The sequence below is a fragment of the Arachis ipaensis genome, chromosome B8 (genome assembly GCF_059453495.1).
Source record: "Arachis ipaensis isolate K30076 ecotype BB chromosome B8, ASM5945349v1, whole genome shotgun sequence".
NCBI classification, from domain to species: Eukaryota; Viridiplantae; Streptophyta; class Magnoliopsida; order Fabales; family Fabaceae; genus Arachis; species Arachis ipaensis.
In genome coordinates this window covers 115,086,342-115,105,826 of record NC_142443.1, presented here as the reverse complement: position 1 = coordinate 115,105,826, position 19,485 = coordinate 115,086,342, and the positions used below count along the sequence as shown (strand labels likewise).

The following is a 19,485-nucleotide window of genomic DNA, read 5'->3' as shown; positions in this document are numbered from 1 at the left end:
GCCACAATATCCTATGCATCATTATCCAGTGGTCCATCCTTATCAACCTTATGGTGGAGTCCTCCCTATTCCTTTTCATCCTGTTCCAAATGGCATGGCGTACTTCAACTAATATCCTTCTACTGTCGAAATTACATCATATCCTCAGTTTTCCCTTGTCTCGACGTATTCTAGTGGACCCAGTGACAGCAATACATGGGCTGGACTTTTGAATGATGTCCTTATCAACAAAAAGCCATAGAGTTATAATCTATATATTATATTGCATGTTAAAATTACTGATTATATCTCCCTTTCTCTAATAATTCTTCATGCATATGTACAGGATCTGCCACAAACCTTTCATGGCCATCCATGGTTGGACACTCCCGAGGGACATGCTGCTCTTAGACGTGTTCTTGTTGTTTATTCTTTATGCGATTCTGATGTTGGATATTGTCAGGTGGATTTGATTTGCTCTTCCTTCTTATTCTGAATTATTTTCCCCTCTCTTAGGTTCTTGTTGGCATGATCTAGCCTTTTTATTTTCAGAATACTTGTATTGTAGGTTAGAATTGTAAATTCTAATACCTTAATAACTTAATTGTTACTGTTATAATGTGAATAAATGTCAATTTAGGACATTGTGTTATTCCATTGCCCTGGATTTACATTATTAAAAAGGCATTTGCACCTGTCCAGTTTAACTTTTTTTAGCTCGATCTTAGTATCTTACTTTTCTAACCAAATAATAATCTTAATAATAACAGTAAATTACATTCATACCTTTTAAGGTATATCAAAACTACACATGCTTTTTTTTAACGATATTTTATTTTAATAGTGTAATAGAGAGGAATTGGGTGTATAACAAAGTGGTGGTTTGTAATTTTGAAGTGTAAAGGTTTTGGAAAATCTTTACTCACTCTTTATCTCAACATCTGAGGGCAACAAGCAAAAATACAGATGCATTTAGGAAATATAAATGCCCTTATTAACTATTATACATATATCAGATAACTTTAGAGGATTTATTTGTGAATTATTTTTCAACAAAAATTATGAGATGAAGATTTATCTTTTTAGGGTGAGATGTCGCCGGTTTCAGCGATAATGGAAATGAAGAACAATCGATATTTATTTGATAGCTAACAACTAACTAAGTATTTAATTTTTGTTGACATTTATGTAAGTAGTCGATTTGGTGTCTCTCAATAAACTATCGGCCTGCTAGGTTTATAAAGTTTGTAAATCATTTTGGATAAAATATAATACTTAAAAAAGAGCATGTTACTTCCACAGGTGAATATATTGAACTGGGAAAAATGTATTGAGCTGGGAAAAATGCATAAACAATGCTGAAAATGAAGAATCATACTGCCCTTAATCTATCTTATGGTAGGTAGACAGTTTCAGAAACTGATGTATTGAATTTCCAATTCTACTACTGTCCACCTTATGGTCCTAGCTAGTTTCTTGCTATATGCAGAAAAAGAACCTTCAACTGAGATGAGGTTAGCTAGATACTGTGCCATCCCACACTTTTTGCACTCTTCATTTGAAGCCTGAGTTACATCAGCTGTCATTGCTAGTATTGGAATGTGCCAATAAAAGATATCCCCAAACATTTCAGCTGATAATTCCCCACATGCAATTTTCTCATTTACGCCATTTTCTAGGATGCGGATTTTCCTTGTCACTTCAAAACTGCAACAATCAAGATGAAATTAATACTTATAAATCACACCTTATTCATAGATCCTGAGGTCTAACATCCTATCTAAAATCATTCAAAATTCAATAGATTTCTTGCATTAAACTTGCTGGCCATCCACCAAATCTGAAAAAAACATAGCAATCAGACAAAAGGACTATATCCCTATACCATTTCCCACTTAGATGTCTTGAACAACTCCACAGCCTCAACATGCCACCCTGCATTGCTGAACCCAGCAAGCATCCCATTCCACGATACCAAATTGGGCTCCACCCCCTCAATCCTCATCTCACTAAACATCTCCTTGGCCCTCTCAACCATCCCACGTTGCGAGTAACCCACGATAATTGCGCTCCAAACGACAACATGCCTCTCAGACATTTCATCAAGCAATCGATGGGCATCCCCAATACTATCACACTTCAGATACATATGCACCAGAGAAGACGCCAAAATTGAATCCAAGGCATAACTAGACACAAAATCATACCCATGAAACTGCAGCCCAGGGATCAAGGCTTGCAACGCAGCACATGCTTTGATTGTAGTCAGGAGAAGGAACCCATCAGGGGCAAGACCCTTATGACCCATGAGGGAGAAGAGATAGAGAGCGGCGTCGTATTGGTGGGACCTGGCGAAGGCGTTGATGATAGTGGTGAAGGAAGGGAGGGTTGGATTGGGGAAGAAATGGAGTACGAGGTTTGTGACTTGTAAAAAATAGAGATTGTTGGCGTCGTGAGAGAGAAGCTTTGTGGCGATGTAGGTGTCGCCGTAGAGGCCGAGCTTGAGAATGTGCACGTGAGATTGACGCGCGTGGGAAAGTGTAATGGTGCTGGAACTCAGGCATTGGGAGATTATGTTGTAGATTGAGGGCATAAAAAAATTTCTTTGTTCGGGTTGTGTTTGACTGTTGTTGTTAATGTTGCGATGGGTGGGAAGGAGGAAGACAAAGTGCGATTGCGGTTTTCGGTGCGGACATGAATGAAGGTTTATTATTGCTATTGGATAGATTATTTGGCATACTCTGCTATAAGATGCGATGAGGTTAGAGAGACAGCTGCAAAGAGCATTGCCTACCACGACGAATCGGAGGATCAAAGCTTCACAAGTTGCTCTTCTGTAAGAATTATGAAAGAAATTTAATTCAAGAGTAATCATTATTGGAAAAACTAATTCATTCTCTTACCATTTTAGGAAATCATACAGAAGAGCAACTTGTGATGCTTTGATCCTCTGATCCGTCGTGGTAGGCGATGCTCTTTGCAGCTGTCTCTCTAACCTCATCGCATCTTATAGCAAAGTATGCTAAACAAGCTATGCAATAGTGACAATAAACCTTCAATCATGTCTGCACCGAAAACCCCAATCCCACTTTGTCTTCCTCCCTTCCACACATCGCAACACTAACAAGAACAGTCAAACACAACCCCAACAAAGAGATTTTTTTAAGCCCTCTATGTTCAACGGAATCTACAACATAATCTCGCAATGCCTGAGTTCCAGCACCATTACCTTCTCCCACGCCCGTCAATCCCACGCACACATTCTCAAACTGGAACTCTACGACGACACCTACATCGCCACAAGGCTTCTCTCTCACTACGCTAACAATCTCTACTTTTCACAAGTCACAAACCTCGTACTCCATTTCTTCTCCAATCCAACCCTTCCTTCCTTCACCACTATCCTCAATGCCTTTGTCAGGTCCCACGAATACGATGTCGTTCTCTGCCTCTTCTCCCTCATGGGTCATAAGGGTCTTGCCCTTGATGGGTTCCTTCTCCCGAGTGCAATCAAAGCCTGTGCTGCGTTGCAAGCCTTGAAGCCTAGGCTACAGTTTCATGGGTATGCTTTTGCGTCTGGTTATGCCTTGAATTCAATTTTGGCGTCTTCTCTAGTGCATATGTATCTGAAGTGTGATAGTATTGGGGATGTGATGAGTGGATATTTTATACGCTTTTTGGGGTTAATTTCATATAGTTTTTAGTATGTTTTAGTTAGTTTTTAGTTTATTTTCATTAGTTTCTAGGCAAAATTCATATTTCTGGACTTTACTATGAGTTTGTGTGTTTTTATATAATTTCAGGTATTTTCTGGCTGAAATTGAGGGAGCTGAGCAAAAATCTTATTCGGCTGAAAAAGGATTGCTGATGTTGTTGGATTCTGACCTCTCTGCACTCGGAATGGAATTTCTGGAGCTACAGGAGTCCAAATGGCGCTCTTCCAATTGCGTTGGAAAGTAGACATCCAGGGCTTTTCAGCAATATATAATAGTTTATACTTTGCTCAAGGATAGACGACGTAAACTGGCGTTCAATGCCAGTTCCATGTTGCAGTCTGGCGTCCAGCGCCAGAAACAAGTTACAAGTTGGAGTTCAACGCCAGAAACAGGTTACAACCTGGCGTTGAATGCCCAAAACAGCCCATGCACATGAGAAGCTTAAGTCTCAGCCCCAGCACACACCAAGTGGGCCCCAGAAGTGGATTTCTGCACCATCTATCATAGTTTACTCATTTTCTGTAAACCTAGGTTACTAGTTTAGTATTTAAACAACTTTTAGAGATTTATTTTGGATCTCATGACATTTTAGAAAAAAAACTTTGTACCTTTTGACGGCATGAGTCTCTAAACTCCATTGTTGGGGGTGAGGAGCTATGCCGTGTCTCGATGAACTAATGCAAGTATTTCTGTTTTCCATTCAAACATGCGTGTTCCTATCTAAGATATCAATTTGCAATTCAATATGAATGTGATGAACGTGACAATCATCATCATTCCTCCACGAACGCGTGCCTGACAACCACTTACGTTCCACTGTAGAATGAATGAATATCTCTTAGATCTCTTAATCGGAATCTTCGTGGTATAAGCTAGATTGATGGCAGCATTCAAGAGAATCCGGAAAGTCTAAACCTTGTCTGTGGTATTCCAAGTAGGATTCAGGGATTGAATGACTGTGACGAGCTTCAAACTCGCGAGTGCTGGGCGTAGTGACAGATGCAAAAGGATAGTAAATCCTATTCCGGTACGATTGAGAACCTGCAGATGATTAGCCGTGCGGTGACAGCGCATCTGGACTCTTTTCACTGGAAGGATGGATGGTAGCCATTGACAACGGTGATCCACCAACACATAGCTTGCCATAGGAGGACATGCGTGCGTGAATCAGAAATAGAGGAAAGCAGAATTTCAGAAGACAAAGCATCTCCAAAACTCCAACATATTCTCCATCATTGCATACAAGTATAATTTGTGTTCTGCCCTTTTATTCCTTGCAATCAAATTTGATAAGTGAATTATTTTATTGTTTTCCTGACTAAGAGTTACAAGATAACCATAGATTGCTTCAAGCCAACAATCTCCGTGGGATCGACCCTTACTCACGTAAGGTATTACTTGGACGACCCAGTGCACTTGCTGGTTAGTTGTGCGAATTTGTGAAGAACTGTGATTTCCAATTTCGTGCACCAAGTTTTTGGTGCCGTTGCTGGGGATTGTTTGAGTTTGGACAACTGACGGTTTATTTTGTTGCTTAGATTAGGAAAAATTTTTCTTTTTGGTTTAGAGTCTTTTATTATTTATACCTTGTTAAAACACTTTAAATTTATAGCTCAATTAGCTAGAGCGTGGTGCTTATGTTCTTAATAATTGGCTATCCTATTTTTAAAATCTTTTTCAAAAAATTTTCTTTGAATAAATCTTGTGCCAAACTTTAAGTTTGGAGTTTTCTTGTTGATTTTTCTTTGTTTTTCGAAAATTTTAGTTTGGTTTTCTAAAAATTTTAAGTTTGGTGTTCTTTCTTCATGTTCTTGTGCTCTTGTGAGTCTTCAAAGTGTTCTTGAGTTTTCCTTGTGTCTTGATCTTAAAATTTTTAAGTTTGGTGTTCCTTGGTGTTTTCCCTCCAAAATTTTCGAAAACAAGGAGCATTAGATCTAAAAAATTTTAAATCTGGTGCTATCTTATTGTTTTTCTCTCTCTTCTTTAAATTCAAAAATATCTTCTCTCTCTATTTTAAAGCAAATTTTCGAAATTTACCTTTAAAATTCAGATTTTTATTTCAAAATTTAAAACCTTTTTCAAAAATCATCATATCCTTTTCAAAATTTCCTAACCACTCTCTCTCTCCTCATTTTTTTCGAAAATCTTCACCCATTTTTATTTATTTTAATTTATTTTGTTTTTGAAATAAATAAATAATTAAATAAATAAAATATTTTTCTTCTATTTTACATCATCTCCCTTTCTCCATCATGGACCTAAGCGGAAATGAACAGTCCAGGAGGACTCTGGGGTCATATGCTAACCCCTCTACTGCTTCATATGAGAGCAGTATCTGCATACCCTCCATTGGAGTTAGTAGCTTTGAGTTGAATCCTCAGCTCATTATCATGGTGCAGCAAAGTTGCCAGTATTCCGGTCTTCCACAGGAAGAACCTACAGAGTTTCTGGCACAGTTTTTACAGATTGCTGACACAGTACATGATAAGGAAGTAGATCAGGATGTCTACAGATTATTACTGTTTTCATTTGCTGTAAAAGACCAAGCTAAGAGGTGGTTAAATAACCAACCTAAGGCCAGTATAAGGACATGGAAATAGCTGACAGAAAAATTCCTGAATCAATACTTTCCTCCAAAACGGATGACACAGCTAAGGCTGGACATCCAAGGCTTTAAACAAGGAGATAATGAATCTCTTTATGATGCCTGGGAGAGATACAGAGAGATGCTACGAAAATGCCCCTCTGAAATATTTTCAGAGTGGGTTCAGTTAGACATCTTCTACTATGGGCTTGCAGAAAGAGCTCAGATGTCTCTAGATTACTCAGCTGGTGGATCTATTCACATGAGAAAGACAATTGAAGAAGCTCAAGAGCTCATTGATACAGTTGCCAGAAATCAGCATCTGTACCTAAGCAGTGACCCTTCCATGAAAGAAGAGGTTAAAACAGTAACTGCTGAACTCAGTCCTGTAAAACAAGCTGCCGAATTCAATCAGCAATTGGACTTTCTAACAAAGCAGTTAGCCGAATTCAAGGATAGACTACAAGAGACAAGGATGGCTAATATAAATACGGAAGAACAATTGAAGCAAACAAAGTAGCAGCTGTCAAAACAAATAACAGAAGAATGCCAAGCAGTTCAATTAAGAAGTGGGAAGACATTAAATACCCCACCTCAAGGCAGCAAGAAGCCAAGAAATGAGCAAACCACCCCAAATCCACCTAAGGACAGTAAGAGCCCAGGGAAAAATAATTCTGGCGCTAAAACGCCAGAAATTGGGTGGAAGGCTGGCGCTGAACGCCCAGACCAACGCCCAACCATGCTCAGGACTGGCGTTCAACGCCAGAAACAAGCAAGGATCTGGCATTGAACGCCCAAAAGAAGCACAGTTCTGGCATTCAGACGCCAGGAACAGATGAGGAGCTGGCGTCTAACGTCACTCCAGCTTCTAACTCTGGCACTCAATTGCCAGTGAGGGATCAGACACACACAAGTGCTGATGACAACCCATCTAAAAAGGCTTCTTCAACCACTTCTGTAGGAAATAAACCTACAGCAACTAAGTTGAGGAATATAAAGCCAAGATACCTTATCCTCAAAAACTCCGCCAAGAGGAGCAGGATAAGCAATTTGCTCGCTTTGCAGATTATCTCAGGACTCTTGAAATAAAGATTCCATTTGCAGAGGCACTTGAGCAAATACCTTCTTATGCCAAGTTCATGAAAGAGATCTTGAGTCATAAGAAGGATTGAAGAGAAACTGAAAGAGTTCTCCTCACTGAAGAATGCAGTGCAGTCATTCTGAAAAGCTTTCCTGAAAAGTTTAAAGACCCTGGGAGTTTTCTGATACCATGCACATTAGAAGGTAATTGTACCAAGACAGCTTTATGTGATCTTGGGACAAGCATCAACCTAATACCTGCATCCACTATCAGAAAGCTTGGTTTAACTGAAGAAGTTAAACCAACCCGGATATGTCTCCAACTTGCTGATGGCTCCATTAAATACCCATCAGGCGTGATTGAAGACATGATTGTCAGAATTGGGCCATTCGCCTTTTCCACTGACTTTGTAGTGCTGGAAATGGAGGAGCACAAGAGTGCTACTCTCATTCTAGGAAGACCCTTCCTAGCAACTGGACAAACTCTCATTGATGTCCAACAGGGGGAAATAACCTTGAGAGTCAATGAGGATGAGTTTAAGTTGAATGCTGTCAAAGCCATGCAGCATCCAGACACATCAAAAGACTGCATGAAAGTTGATCTTATTGACTCTTTGAGAGATCAACATGGCTGAGAGTCTCGAATCAGAGTTGGAAGACATCTTTAAAGATGTTCAGCCTGATTTGGAGGATTTAGAGGAAATGAAAGAGCCTCTGAAATTTCCTCTGGAAGAGGAAAAACCTCCTAAATCCGAGCTCAAACCATTACCACCATCCCTGAAATATGCATTTCTGGGAGAAGGTGACACTTTTCCAGTGATCATAAGCTCTGCTTTAAATCCACAGGAAGAGGAAGCACTGATTCAAGTGCTAAGGACACACAAGACAGCTTTTTGGTGGTCCATAGGTGACCTTAAGGGCATAAGCCCAGCTAGATGCATGCACAAAATCTTATTGGAGGATAATGCTAAATCAGTGGTTCAACCACAGAGGCGGCTAAATCCAGCCATGAAGGAAGTGGTGCAGAAAGAGGTCACCAAATTACTGGAGGCTGGGATTATTTATCCTATTTCTGATAGCCCCTGGATGAGTCCTGTTCAAGTTGTCCCCAAAAAGGGAGGCATGACAGTGGTTCATAATGAAAAGAATGAACTGGTTCCTACAAGAACAGTTACAGGGTGGCGCATGTGTATTGACTACAGAAGGCTCAATACAGCCACCAAAAAGGATCATTTTCCTTTACCATTCATAGACCAGATGCTAGAAAGATTGGCAGGTCATGATTATTACTACTTTTTGGATGGCTACTCAGGCTATAATCAGATTGCAGTAGATCCCCAGGATCAAGAGAAAACAGCATTCACATGTCCATCTGGAGTGTTTGCTTATAGAAGGATGCCGTTTGGGCTGTGTAATGCGCCTGCAACCTTCCAGAGATGCATGCTCTCTATTTTCTCTAATATGGTGGGAAAATTTCTGGAAGTCTTCATGGATGACTTCTCAGTATATGGAAACTCATTCAGCTCCTGTCTTGATCACCTGAAACTAGTTCTGAAAAGATGCCAAGAGACTAACCTGGTTTTAAACTGGGAAAAATGTCACTTTATGGTGACTGAAGGGATTGTCCTTGGGCATAAAATTTCAAACAAGGGAATAGAGGTGGATCAAGCAAAAATAGAGGTAATTGAAAAATTACCACCACCTGCCAATGTTAAGGCAATCAGAAGCTTTCTGGGGCATGCAGGATTCTATAGGAGGTTTATAAAGGATTTTTCAAAAATCACAAAATCTCTGAGCAATCTGCTAGCTGCTGACACGCCATTTGTGTTTGACACAGAGTGTCTGCAGGCATTTGAAACGCTGAAAGCCAAGCTGGTCACAGCACCAGTTATTTCTGCACCAGACTAGACATTACCATTTGAGCTAATGTGTGATGCTAGTGATCACGCCATTGGTGCAGTATTGGGACAGAGGCATGACAAGCTTCTGCATGTCATTTATTATGCTAGCCGCGTTTTAAATGACGCCCAGAAAAATTACACAACCACAGAAAAAGAATTGCTTGCAGTGGTTTATGCCATTGACAAGTTCAGATCATACTTAGTAGGATCAAAAGTGATTGTGTATACTGACCATGCTACTCTTAAATATCTACTCACAAAGCAGGATTCAAAACCCAGGCTCATCAGATGGGTGTTGCTTCTGCAAGAGTTTGATATAGAAATAAGAGACAGAAAAGGGACAGAGAACCAAGTGGCTGATCATCTGTCCAGGATAGAGCCAGTAGAAGGGACATCCCAACCCTCTCTTGAGATCTCTGAGACTTTTCCGGATGAGCAATTATTTGCCATTCAGGAAACACCATGGTTTGCAGACATTGCAAACTATAAAGCTGCAAGGTTCATACCCAAAGAGTACAACAGGCAACAAAAAAAAATTAATCACTGATGCAAAGTACTACTTGTGGGATGAACCCTATCTCTTCAAGAGATGTGCAGACGGAATAATCCGTAGGTGTGTGCCTAGAGAAGAAGCACAGAGGATCCTATGGCATTGCCATGGATCACAATATGGAGGCCATTTCGGATGTGAGTGAACAGCTACCAAGGTCCTCCAATGTGGCTTCTATTGGCCCACACTCTATAGAGATTCCCGAGAGTTTGTACGTAACTATGACAGTTGCCAAAGAGCTGGTAATCTGCCTCATGGTTACGCCATGCCTCAACAAGGAATCTTGGAGATTGAGTTGTTTGACGTATGGGGAATTGACTTCATGGAACCTTTCCCACCATCATACTCAAACACTTATATTCTGGTGGCAGTTGACTACGTATCAAAATGGGTAGAGGCCGTTGCCACACCCACCAATGATACTAAAATAGTGCTGAAGTTCCTCCAGAAATATATCTTCAGCAGGTTTGGGGTCCCTAGAGTACTACTCAGTGATGGGGGCACTCACTTCTGCAACAAACAGTTTTACTCTGCCATGGTCCGGTATGGGATTCGCCACAAGGTGGCAACTCCATATCATCCACAAACTAATGGGCATGCTGAAGTCTCTAAAAGAGAGCTAAAAAGAATCCTAGAACGGACTGTAAATATCCGTAGAAAGGATTGGGCAAGAAGCTTGGATGATGCTCTGTGGGCATACAGAACAGCATTTAAGACTCCTATAGGGACCTCTCCATACCAACTTGTATATGGTAAGGCATGTCACCTGCCCGTGGAACTGGAACATAAAGCCTACTGGGCAACCAGATTCCTGAACTTTGATGTCAAATTAGCTGGAGAAAAAAGATTGCTTCAGCTAAATGAGCTAGAGGAATTCAGATTCACTGTTTTCGAAAATGCCAAGCTTTATAAAGAGAAATAAAAAAAGTGGCATGACAGAAAGCTGTCATCTAGAATCTTTGAACCAGGACAAAAGGTTCTGTTGTTTAACTCTAGACTCAGGCTATTCCCCGGAAAACTGAAATCCCGGTGGAGGGGACCATATGTGATTACAAGTGTATCACCATATGGTTATGTGGAACTTCAAGATATTGATTCTGATAAGAAGTTCATTGTTAATGGATAGAGAATCAAGCACTATCTTGAAGGCAATATTGAGCAAGAGTGCTCAAGACTGAAGCTAAATTAAAAGCTCAGCAAGGTCCAGCTAAAGACAATAAAGAAGCGCTTGCTGGGAGGCAACCCAGCCATGGGGCATCACTTCCTCTAAGCATTTTGCCCTATTCTTGATTTTATTTGTTTATATAAAGTTCATTGATACTAAGGTAACGAGTCAATTGTATAAGTTTACAGGGTTACAGAAGGACTCTGCACACAAAACAGAGAAAAAGAGCTCACTAGCAAGAAAACGCCAGTAAAAGTCTGTTTTGGGCATTGAACGCCCAAAAGAAGCATCAACTGGGCGTTGAACGCCAGTAAGGATAGCCATCTGGGCATTAAATGCCAGAAAGAAGCAGCTTCTAGGCGTTGAACGCCAGAAAGAAGCTCCTTCTGGGCGTTTAACGCCAGATTTACAACGTCCTGGGCGTTCAGAAAAACGCCCAGTGACAAAGGAGTTCCTGGCGTTCAACGCCAGAAAGAAGCAACAGCTGGGCGTTGTTGAACGCCCAGGAGAAGCAGCAGTTGGGCGTTGAACGCCCAAAACATGCAGCGTTTGGGCGTTCAAACGCCAGGATGGTGGGGAGGAGGTAAATTCGTTTTTTTCTTCATATTTTTCATTTTAATCTTAATTTTCATGTTTCAATTCATGATTTCTTGCATAAACATGTTACAAACCCTGATTTCTAAAATCCCTAATTTCTAAAAACCCATCTTTAAAAATATTAAATGTATCTTAATCCATAAGCACAAATCCTTTTTTTCAATCCAACTCAACTCTTTTTCAAAATTTTCAAAACAAATCTATCTCTTTTCATTCAAAAATCTTTTCAACTAATCAATATCTTTTTCAAATCTCCATATTATCTTTTTCAAAAATCCAATTTTATCTTTTTCAAATATCTTTCATATCTTTTCAATTTTAAATTATATCTTTTCTTATCATACTTATTTTTTTTTAAAATCATATCTTCTATCTTATCTTTCTCCCTATTTTCGAAAACCCCCCCTCCCTTTTAAAAACCCATTCGGCCTCCTTCCTCTCATCCACCATCCTACAATAGCTCTCCTTCTATCCCTCTCCTTTCTTTTCTTTTGCTTGAGGACAAGCAAACCTCTAAGTTTGGTGTGTTTATCCGTGATCACTAAACCATACCCACTAAGATCATGGCTCCTAAAGGAAAACAACCCACTCCAAGAGGCAAGAAAGAGAGTGTTACAAAACCACTTTGGAATCAAGGGAAGTTCTTAACTAAAGAACATTCAGACCATTATTACAAAATAATGGGTCTAAGATCAGTGATCCCGGAAGTTAGATTCGATTTGAAAGAAGACGAATATCCGGAGATCCAGGAGCAAATTCGAATCAGGAACTGGGAGATCCTAGCTAATCCTGAAACGAAAGTGGGAAGGAATATGGTCCAGGAGTTCTATGCTAATATGTGGCAAACAGACAAGCAAAGACTATCTGGATCTGCTCTCTATGACTATCGGACCTTGGTCAAAGGAAAGATTGTTCATACCCACCCTGACAAGATCAGGGAGATCTTAAAGCTACCTCAGCTGAAAGATGATCCAGACTCCTTCAATAGGAGAATGATGAGAACAGACAAGGGCCTGGATAAGATTCTAGAGGATATATGTATCCCTGGAGCCAGGTGGACCACCAGCACGAAGGGTGTCCCAAATCAACTCAAAAGAGAAGATCTCAAACCATTCGCCAGAGGATGGCTGGACTTCATTGGGCATTCTCTACTGCCCACTAGCAACCATTCTGAAGTCACTATTAGAAGAGCAGTGATGATCCATTGCGTCATGATGGGAAAAGAAGTGGAAGTTCATCAACTGATTTCAACTGAATTTTACAAAATTGCAAAAAAAAATCCAAAGATGCCAGGTTGGCTTATCCAAGCTTGATTTCTATGCTCTGCAAGGACGCTGGAGTAAGGATGGAAATAACTGAGTATATCTCAGTTGAGCGGCCAATCACCAAAGCATCAATGGAAAAACAACAAGCACAGGATGACCCCATCAAGAAGAGAACACAGGAAATTCTCCCAGAAATCCCTCAATCTGAATACTGGGAGTATCTTGAAACATCTATTACCAAGATGCAAGAAGCTATGGAACAAATAAAGAAAGAATAGAAGGAACAAAGTAGCATTCTTTGCTATTTGCTTAAAGAACAGGAGGAGCAAGGGCGTGATTTAAGGGAATTGAAGCGCCAGAAATTATCTCTTGAAGGACCAAGCACCCCGCAGATTAGAGGAACATCCACTTCCCAGAACACAGGTTGTTAAATTCCAATCTTAGCCTTAACTCTGTGATAACTGTTTTTATTTTAGTTTTACCTTAGGAGTCATATAGTAGTAATTAGTATCTATATTTTTTATTTTATCTCCAATTAAGCTATAATTTAATTTTATCATCATCATTAAACATGAATAAAATAGAAGAATTTTTTTAGAATAAGAGGCAATAAATTTCGAGTTTTTTTTACAAGAAAAATTCTAATTATTTACATGTGGTGGCAACACTTTCTATCTCCTGAATGAATGCTTGAACAGTGCATATGTCTTTTGAATTTGATGTTTAAGACTGTTAAATACGTTGGCTCTTGAAAGAATGATGAACATGAGACATGTTATTAATAATCTGAAAAATCATAAAAATGATTCTTGAAGCAAGAAAAAGCAGTGAATACAAAAGCTTGCAGAAAAAAAAATAGAGAAAGAAAAAGAAAAAGCAAGCAGAAAAAGCCAAAGCTCTTAAAACCAAAAGGCAAGAGCAAAAAGCCAATAGCCCTTAAAACCAAAAGGCAAGGGTAAAAAGGATCCAAGACTTTGAGCATCAGTGGATAGGAGGGCCTAAAGGAATAAAATCCTGGCTTAAGCGGCTAAACCAAGCTGTCCCTAACCATGTGCTTGTGGCGTGAAGGTGTCAAGTGAAAACTTGAGACTGAGCGGTTAAAGTCAAGGTCCAAAGCAAAAAGAAGAGTGTGCTTAAGAACTCTGGACACCTCTAATTAGGGACTTTAGCAAAGCTGAGTCACAATCTGAAAAGGTTCACCCAATTATGTGTCTGTGGCATTTATGTATCCGGTGGTAATACTGGAAAACAAAGTGCTTAGGGCCACGGCCAAGACTCATAAAGTAGCTGTGTTCAAGAATCATCATACTAAAATAGGAGAATAAATAACACTATCTGCATTCTAAGTTCCTATAGATGCCAATCACTCTGAGCTTCAATGGATAAAGTGAGATGCCAAAACTATTCGGAAGCAAAAAGCTACTAGTCCCGCTCATCTAATTAGAATCTGAGCTTCACTCAAAAACTCTGAGATATTATTGCTTCTTGACTTATTAGTAGTCTATTTTATTTATCTAGTTGCTTGGGGACAAGCAACAGTTTAAGTTTGGTGTTGTGATGAGCGGATATTTTATACGCTTTTTGGGGTTAATTTCATATAGTTTTTAGTATGTTTTAGTTAGTTTTTAGTTTATTTTCATTAGTTTCTAGGCAAAATTCATATTTCTGGACTTTACTATGAGTTTGTGTGTTTTTCTGTAATTTCAGGTATTTTCTGGCTGAAATTGAGGGAGCTGAGCAAAAATCTGATTCGGCTGAAAAAGGATTGCTGATGTTGTTGGATTCTGACCTCTCTGCACTCGGAATGGAATTTCTGGAGCTACAGGAGTTCAAATGGCGTGCTTTCAATTGCGTTGGAAAGTAGACATCCAGGGCTTTCCAGCAATATATAATAGTTCATACTTTGCTCAAGGATAGACGACGTAAACTGGCGTTCAACGCCAGTTCCATGTTGCAGTCTGGCGTCCAGCGCCAGAAACAAGTTACAAGTTGGAGTTCAACGCCAGAAACAGGTTACAACCTGGCGTTGAACGCCCAAAACAGCCCATGCACATGAGAAGCTTAAGTCTCAGCCCCAGCACACACCAAGTGGGCCCTAGAAGTGAATTTCTGCACCATCTATCATAGTTTACTCATTTTCTGTAAACCTAGGTTACTAGTTTAGTATTTAAACAACTTTTAGAGATTTATTTTGGATCTCATGACATTTTAGAAAAAAAATTTTGTACCTTTTGACGGCATGAGTCTCTAAACTCCATTGTTGGGGGTGAGGAGCTATGCCGTGTCTCGATGAACTAATGCAAGTATTTCTGTTTTCCATTCAAACATGCGTGTTCCTATCTAAGATATCAATTTGCAATTCAATATGAATGTGATGAACGTGACAATCATCATCATTCCTCCACGAACGTGTGCCTGACAACCACTTACGTTCCACTGTAGAATGAATGAATATCTCTTAGATCTCTTAATCGGAATCTTCGTGGTATAAGCTAGATTGATGGCAGCATTTAAGAGAATCCGGAAAGTCTAAACCTTGTCTGTGGTATTCCGAGTAGGATTCAGGGATTGAATGACTGTGACGAGCTTCAAACTCGCGAGTGCTGGGCGTAGTGACAGACGCAAAAGGATAGTAAATCCTATTCCGGTACGATTGAGAACCTGCAGATGATTAGCCGTGCGGTGACAGCGCATCTGGACTCTTTTCACTGGAAGGATGGATGGTAGCCATTGACAACGGTGATCCACCAACACATAGCTTGCCATAGGAGGACATGCGTGCGTGAATCAGAAACAGAGGAAAGCAGAATTTCAGAAGACAAAGCATCTCCAAAACTCCAACATATTCTCCATCATTGCATACAAGTATAATTTGTGTTCTGCCCTTTTATTCCTTGCAATCAAATTTGATAAGTGAATTATTTTATTATTTTCCTGACTAAGAGTTACAAGATAACCATAGATTGCTTCAAGCCAACAATCTCCGTGGGATCGACCCTTACTCATGTAAGGTATTACTTGGACGACCCAGTGCACTTGCTGGTTAGTTGTGCGAATTTGTGAAGAACTGTGATTTCCAATTTCGTGCACCAGGATGCCCAACGACTGTTTGATGAAATGCCTGAGAGGGATGTTGTCTTTTGGAGCGCGATTATCGCGGGTTACTCGTGACGTGGGATTGTTGAGAGGGCCAAGGAGATGTTTAGTGTGATGAGGAGTGAGGAGGTGGAGCCCAATTTGGTATTGTGGTATAGGATGCTTGCTTGGTTCAGCAATGTAGGGTGGCATGTTGAGGCTGTGGAGTTGTTCAAGACAGTGCTGAACAAAGGTTTTTTTCCTGATGGGTCAACCGTATCATGTGTGCTTCTTGCTTTGGGGAATTTGGAGGATGGAGTGGCTGCGAAACAGGGATTGGGATCGGATAGGTTTGAGGTCAGTGCGCTGCTTGATATATATGGGAAGTGTAGATGCATATAAAGGATGTTGCAAGTGTTTGATAAGGTCGATCATAGGGAAGTTGGTTCTTTGAATGATTTTCTAAATGGGTTGTCGCGAAATGGTTCTATTGACACTGCATTGGAGGTGTTTAGGAAGTTCAAAACACCTGCAATCTGGTGTAGTTTGCTTGGTCGATTCGATCCAGTTTGGTTACTTCCGATCCGGTCTGGTTTGCTTGGTTGATCCAATCTACCTTGGTTTGGTTCAACTGTTGATAAACTGTTACTCATTTAAGGTATTAGCCATTTATACAGACATAAACTGCAATAATGTTTAATGCTCCTTCAATAATGTTTATCTGCACCAATCATGCAATAAACAATGGCATTAAGTTCTTTTTCACGAGACATTACTCACAATTACTCAGAGTTCTTGCAGGAGTCCAAGAAGCCCTTCAAACCATAACAAATATTGATAGAAGTTTTATACTTACCTGATTACAACATATCATTAGAACAAATCACAATTTCATGACATTGGCAAAAAATAGATTGATCAAGATTGTATTATATGGACCTGTGCAAATAGGGTTTCACTATCAAGATCACCAAGGATAACATTAGAATAAGAAATAAATGAATGTTGTATTAAATATCAAAGATACCTTCTAAATTAATTTGATGTTTAAACCATACAATCAAGCAGTTAGGGTACTTTATAACTTGAGCGGGGCTGAGTATCACGAACTGTGCAATGAAATGCCTTCTAAAGACGAGCAGAAAACAACACTCCCATGCCCAGAATACACAATTTCATTCAGCAGAAACAAAAAAGATGCTGTTGACTTCATAAAATATAGAGATCAGAACGCAGTGTCATCATCATACCCAGATGAATTCAAAAATAAAAGTAGGATTGATAGTAATAAAATTCTATCCCAAGTTGACAGTAATGTTATTTATAACCGATGAAACACATGGTCAGCTCCACAAAAAATACTGGACGCTGTGAAGGCTAGCTTGTGAGGAACATTATCTCTAATTGATGTCTTTAAATTTTCTAATTGATGCTAAATCATGCATCTGCCAACAACATGGACAGAACTAAAAAGGAAAATCTGCTGATATAGACTACTATCGCCTTTTGGTATAATCTAGATCATACGGCTGACAGAAGATCTCCGTTAACGGAACAAGGGACTGAACAGAAATATTTATTTGTCAAACTGAAACCCACTGGGGACAGCTAACTATGATCTAACTGCCAATTGCTAAAATGACAATGCACATCCATTGCTCTCAACTTGACACTCCATCGCATCAAATGTATACAAAAATAATCTTGATTAGTGTATTCTGTGTTTGGCAGAAACGTGATGTCTCTAGAAATGAAGTTCATGAGAAATTACCAATAATCTCAATAAAAGCAAACACCATCCTTGAAATGGTAAAAATAATTTGTGTCTCTCATAAAAATTTTCCTCCCTTCCAAACTACTAATAAATTTTATAGCGGCATGGCAGTCACCACAGATTCTCAGGTTCTAAATCACTTGAAGAGGCTGCCCCGAACTCGTGTTGAGTAGTCCTAATACTACTGCCAACTTCTCACTGTGCCCACACAATATTTGCTCCTTCTCTTGTTCCTCCACATCGTGAAGCACAAGTCCAGTCTTAGGAAGGTGAACACATTTCTTCATCTCAACACTCAACTTTTTCGATTTTTCCAATATCTCTTGCATTTGTGGGTGCGTCTTGTCACCAGCAGCAAGTGTGTGTACTTTGTTTCCAATCTCAATCCAACTATAGCCAGGATTTTTCCTCAAATCCTTACTCTTCATTACATCACGAATTCTGTCTACTTCATCCCACATGCCCTTTGAAGCATAGATGTTGGACAGAAGAATGTAGTTTCCCGGGTTATCAGGTTCTAACAGGAAAAGCTTTTCTGCAGCAATCTCGCCTAAACTCAAATTATGGTGAACTCTACAGAAACTTAGTAAGGCTCTCCAGGTACAAGCATCAGGTTCTAATGGCATTTCTTTGATGAGAGAATAAGCTTCTTCAAGTTTCCCTGCACGACTAAGAGGTATCACCATGCAAGCATAGTGTTCCGTTTTAGTTTCAATGGCATGTTCTTTTGACAGGCTATTGAAATATTGCCTCCCTTCTTCAGTTAAGCCATTTTGGGCACATGCGTATAAAACACACGTGTAGAAAATCTCATCAGGCTCCATGCCACTCTCTTGTATAATTCGAAACATCTCAATTGTTTCCTTAGCCTTCCCATGCATTGCATATCCTTTCATTACTGCATTCCAAGAAACCAAATTTGGATCCAACATTTTATCAAAACAAAGCCGAGATAACTGGATTCTTCCACACTTCGCATACATATCTATCAATGCACTACTTACGTAAACATCATCAAATATCCCCTTCCTGAGAGAAATGCAATAGGTTTGCTTCCCATGCTTCAATGCTGAAATATGTCCACATGTAGGAATCAAGCTTGGTATCGTTATAGCATTAGGCTCCACTCCATGAGCCTGCATCTCTCTAAAAAGCTCCAAAGCTTCCATGTCCTTCCCATTCTGCACACAACTGTGTATCATAGAGGTCCATGTCACAACATTCAATTCAACTCCTTCATGAAGGAACTTCTTGAACACCTCCAATGCAGTGTCAATCAAACCATTTCGCGATAACCCATTTAGAAAAGCATTCAAATAACCAACTTCCCTCTAATCGACCTCATCAAACACCTGCAATATCCCCTGTATGCATCCACACTTCCCATATATATCAAGCAGCGCACTGACCACAAACCTATCCGATCCCAATCCCAGTTTGATCTCATAACCATGAACTTGTTTCACAGCCACTCCATCCTCCAACTGTCCCAAAGCAGGAAGCACACATGATACGGTTGACCCATGATAGGAGCAGAAATAAGCCAATTAAGAAATTAATATACGAAATACGTTGCGAGTACAGTTCTTAACCAGCTAAAATCCGTTTATCAATTTAGAAAGGTTGTCACAAAATTAGAATAAAAAAATACTGGGAGTATGAATCACAGGTCGTCTCCCAACGAGTTGACAAAAGGGTGCTATCTTATTAATCAAGAGTTTTCCGAGAAATTTTGAGAGTTGAGTGACAGAAAATAAATAATTGTAAATTAGCGCAATGAAAATTAAAAGAGATTTATA

The 19,485-nt window shown here is 39.7% G+C and overlaps 1 protein-coding gene and 1 pseudogene across 1 annotated transcript; one reads left to right on the top strand and one right to left on the bottom strand.

Annotated features, from left to right (window-relative positions):
* The first annotated feature begins 3,152 nt into the window (after nt 1-3,152).
* On the top strand, nt 3,153-16,518 carry LOC148549334 (pentatricopeptide repeat-containing protein At1g20230-like). The gene is made up of 3 exons (XM_088495721.1): nt 3,153-3,541; nt 16,110-16,269; nt 16,339-16,518. The coding sequence occupies exons 1-3, from the start codon at nt 3,153-3,155 to the stop codon at nt 16,516-16,518; spliced, it is 729 nt and encodes a 242-aa protein (XP_088351847.1).
* Nucleotides 16,519-17,691: 1,173 nt separating this feature from the next.
* On the bottom strand, nt 17,692-19,212 carry LOC107611386 (pentatricopeptide repeat-containing protein At1g20230-like; annotated as a pseudogene).
* Between the last annotated feature and the right edge of the window lie 273 nt (nt 19,213-19,485).

What these genes read in the sequence shown, in the direction of transcription:
- LOC148549334 (XM_088495721.1), top strand. Translation starts at nt 3,153, where the DNA reads ATGTTCAACGGAATCTACAACATAATCTCGCAATGCCTGAGTTCCAGC. An exon ending in CCTAGGCTACAGTTTCATGG is followed by an intron (nt 3,542 to 16,109) that starts GTATGCTTTTGC and finishes TGCTTGGTTCAG; the next exon opens with CAATGTAGGGTGGCATGTTG. An exon ending in TGGGATCGGATAGGTTTGAG is followed by an intron (nt 16,270 to 16,338) that starts GTCAGTGCGCTG and finishes GTGTTTGATAAG; the next exon opens with GTCGATCATAGGGAAGTTGG.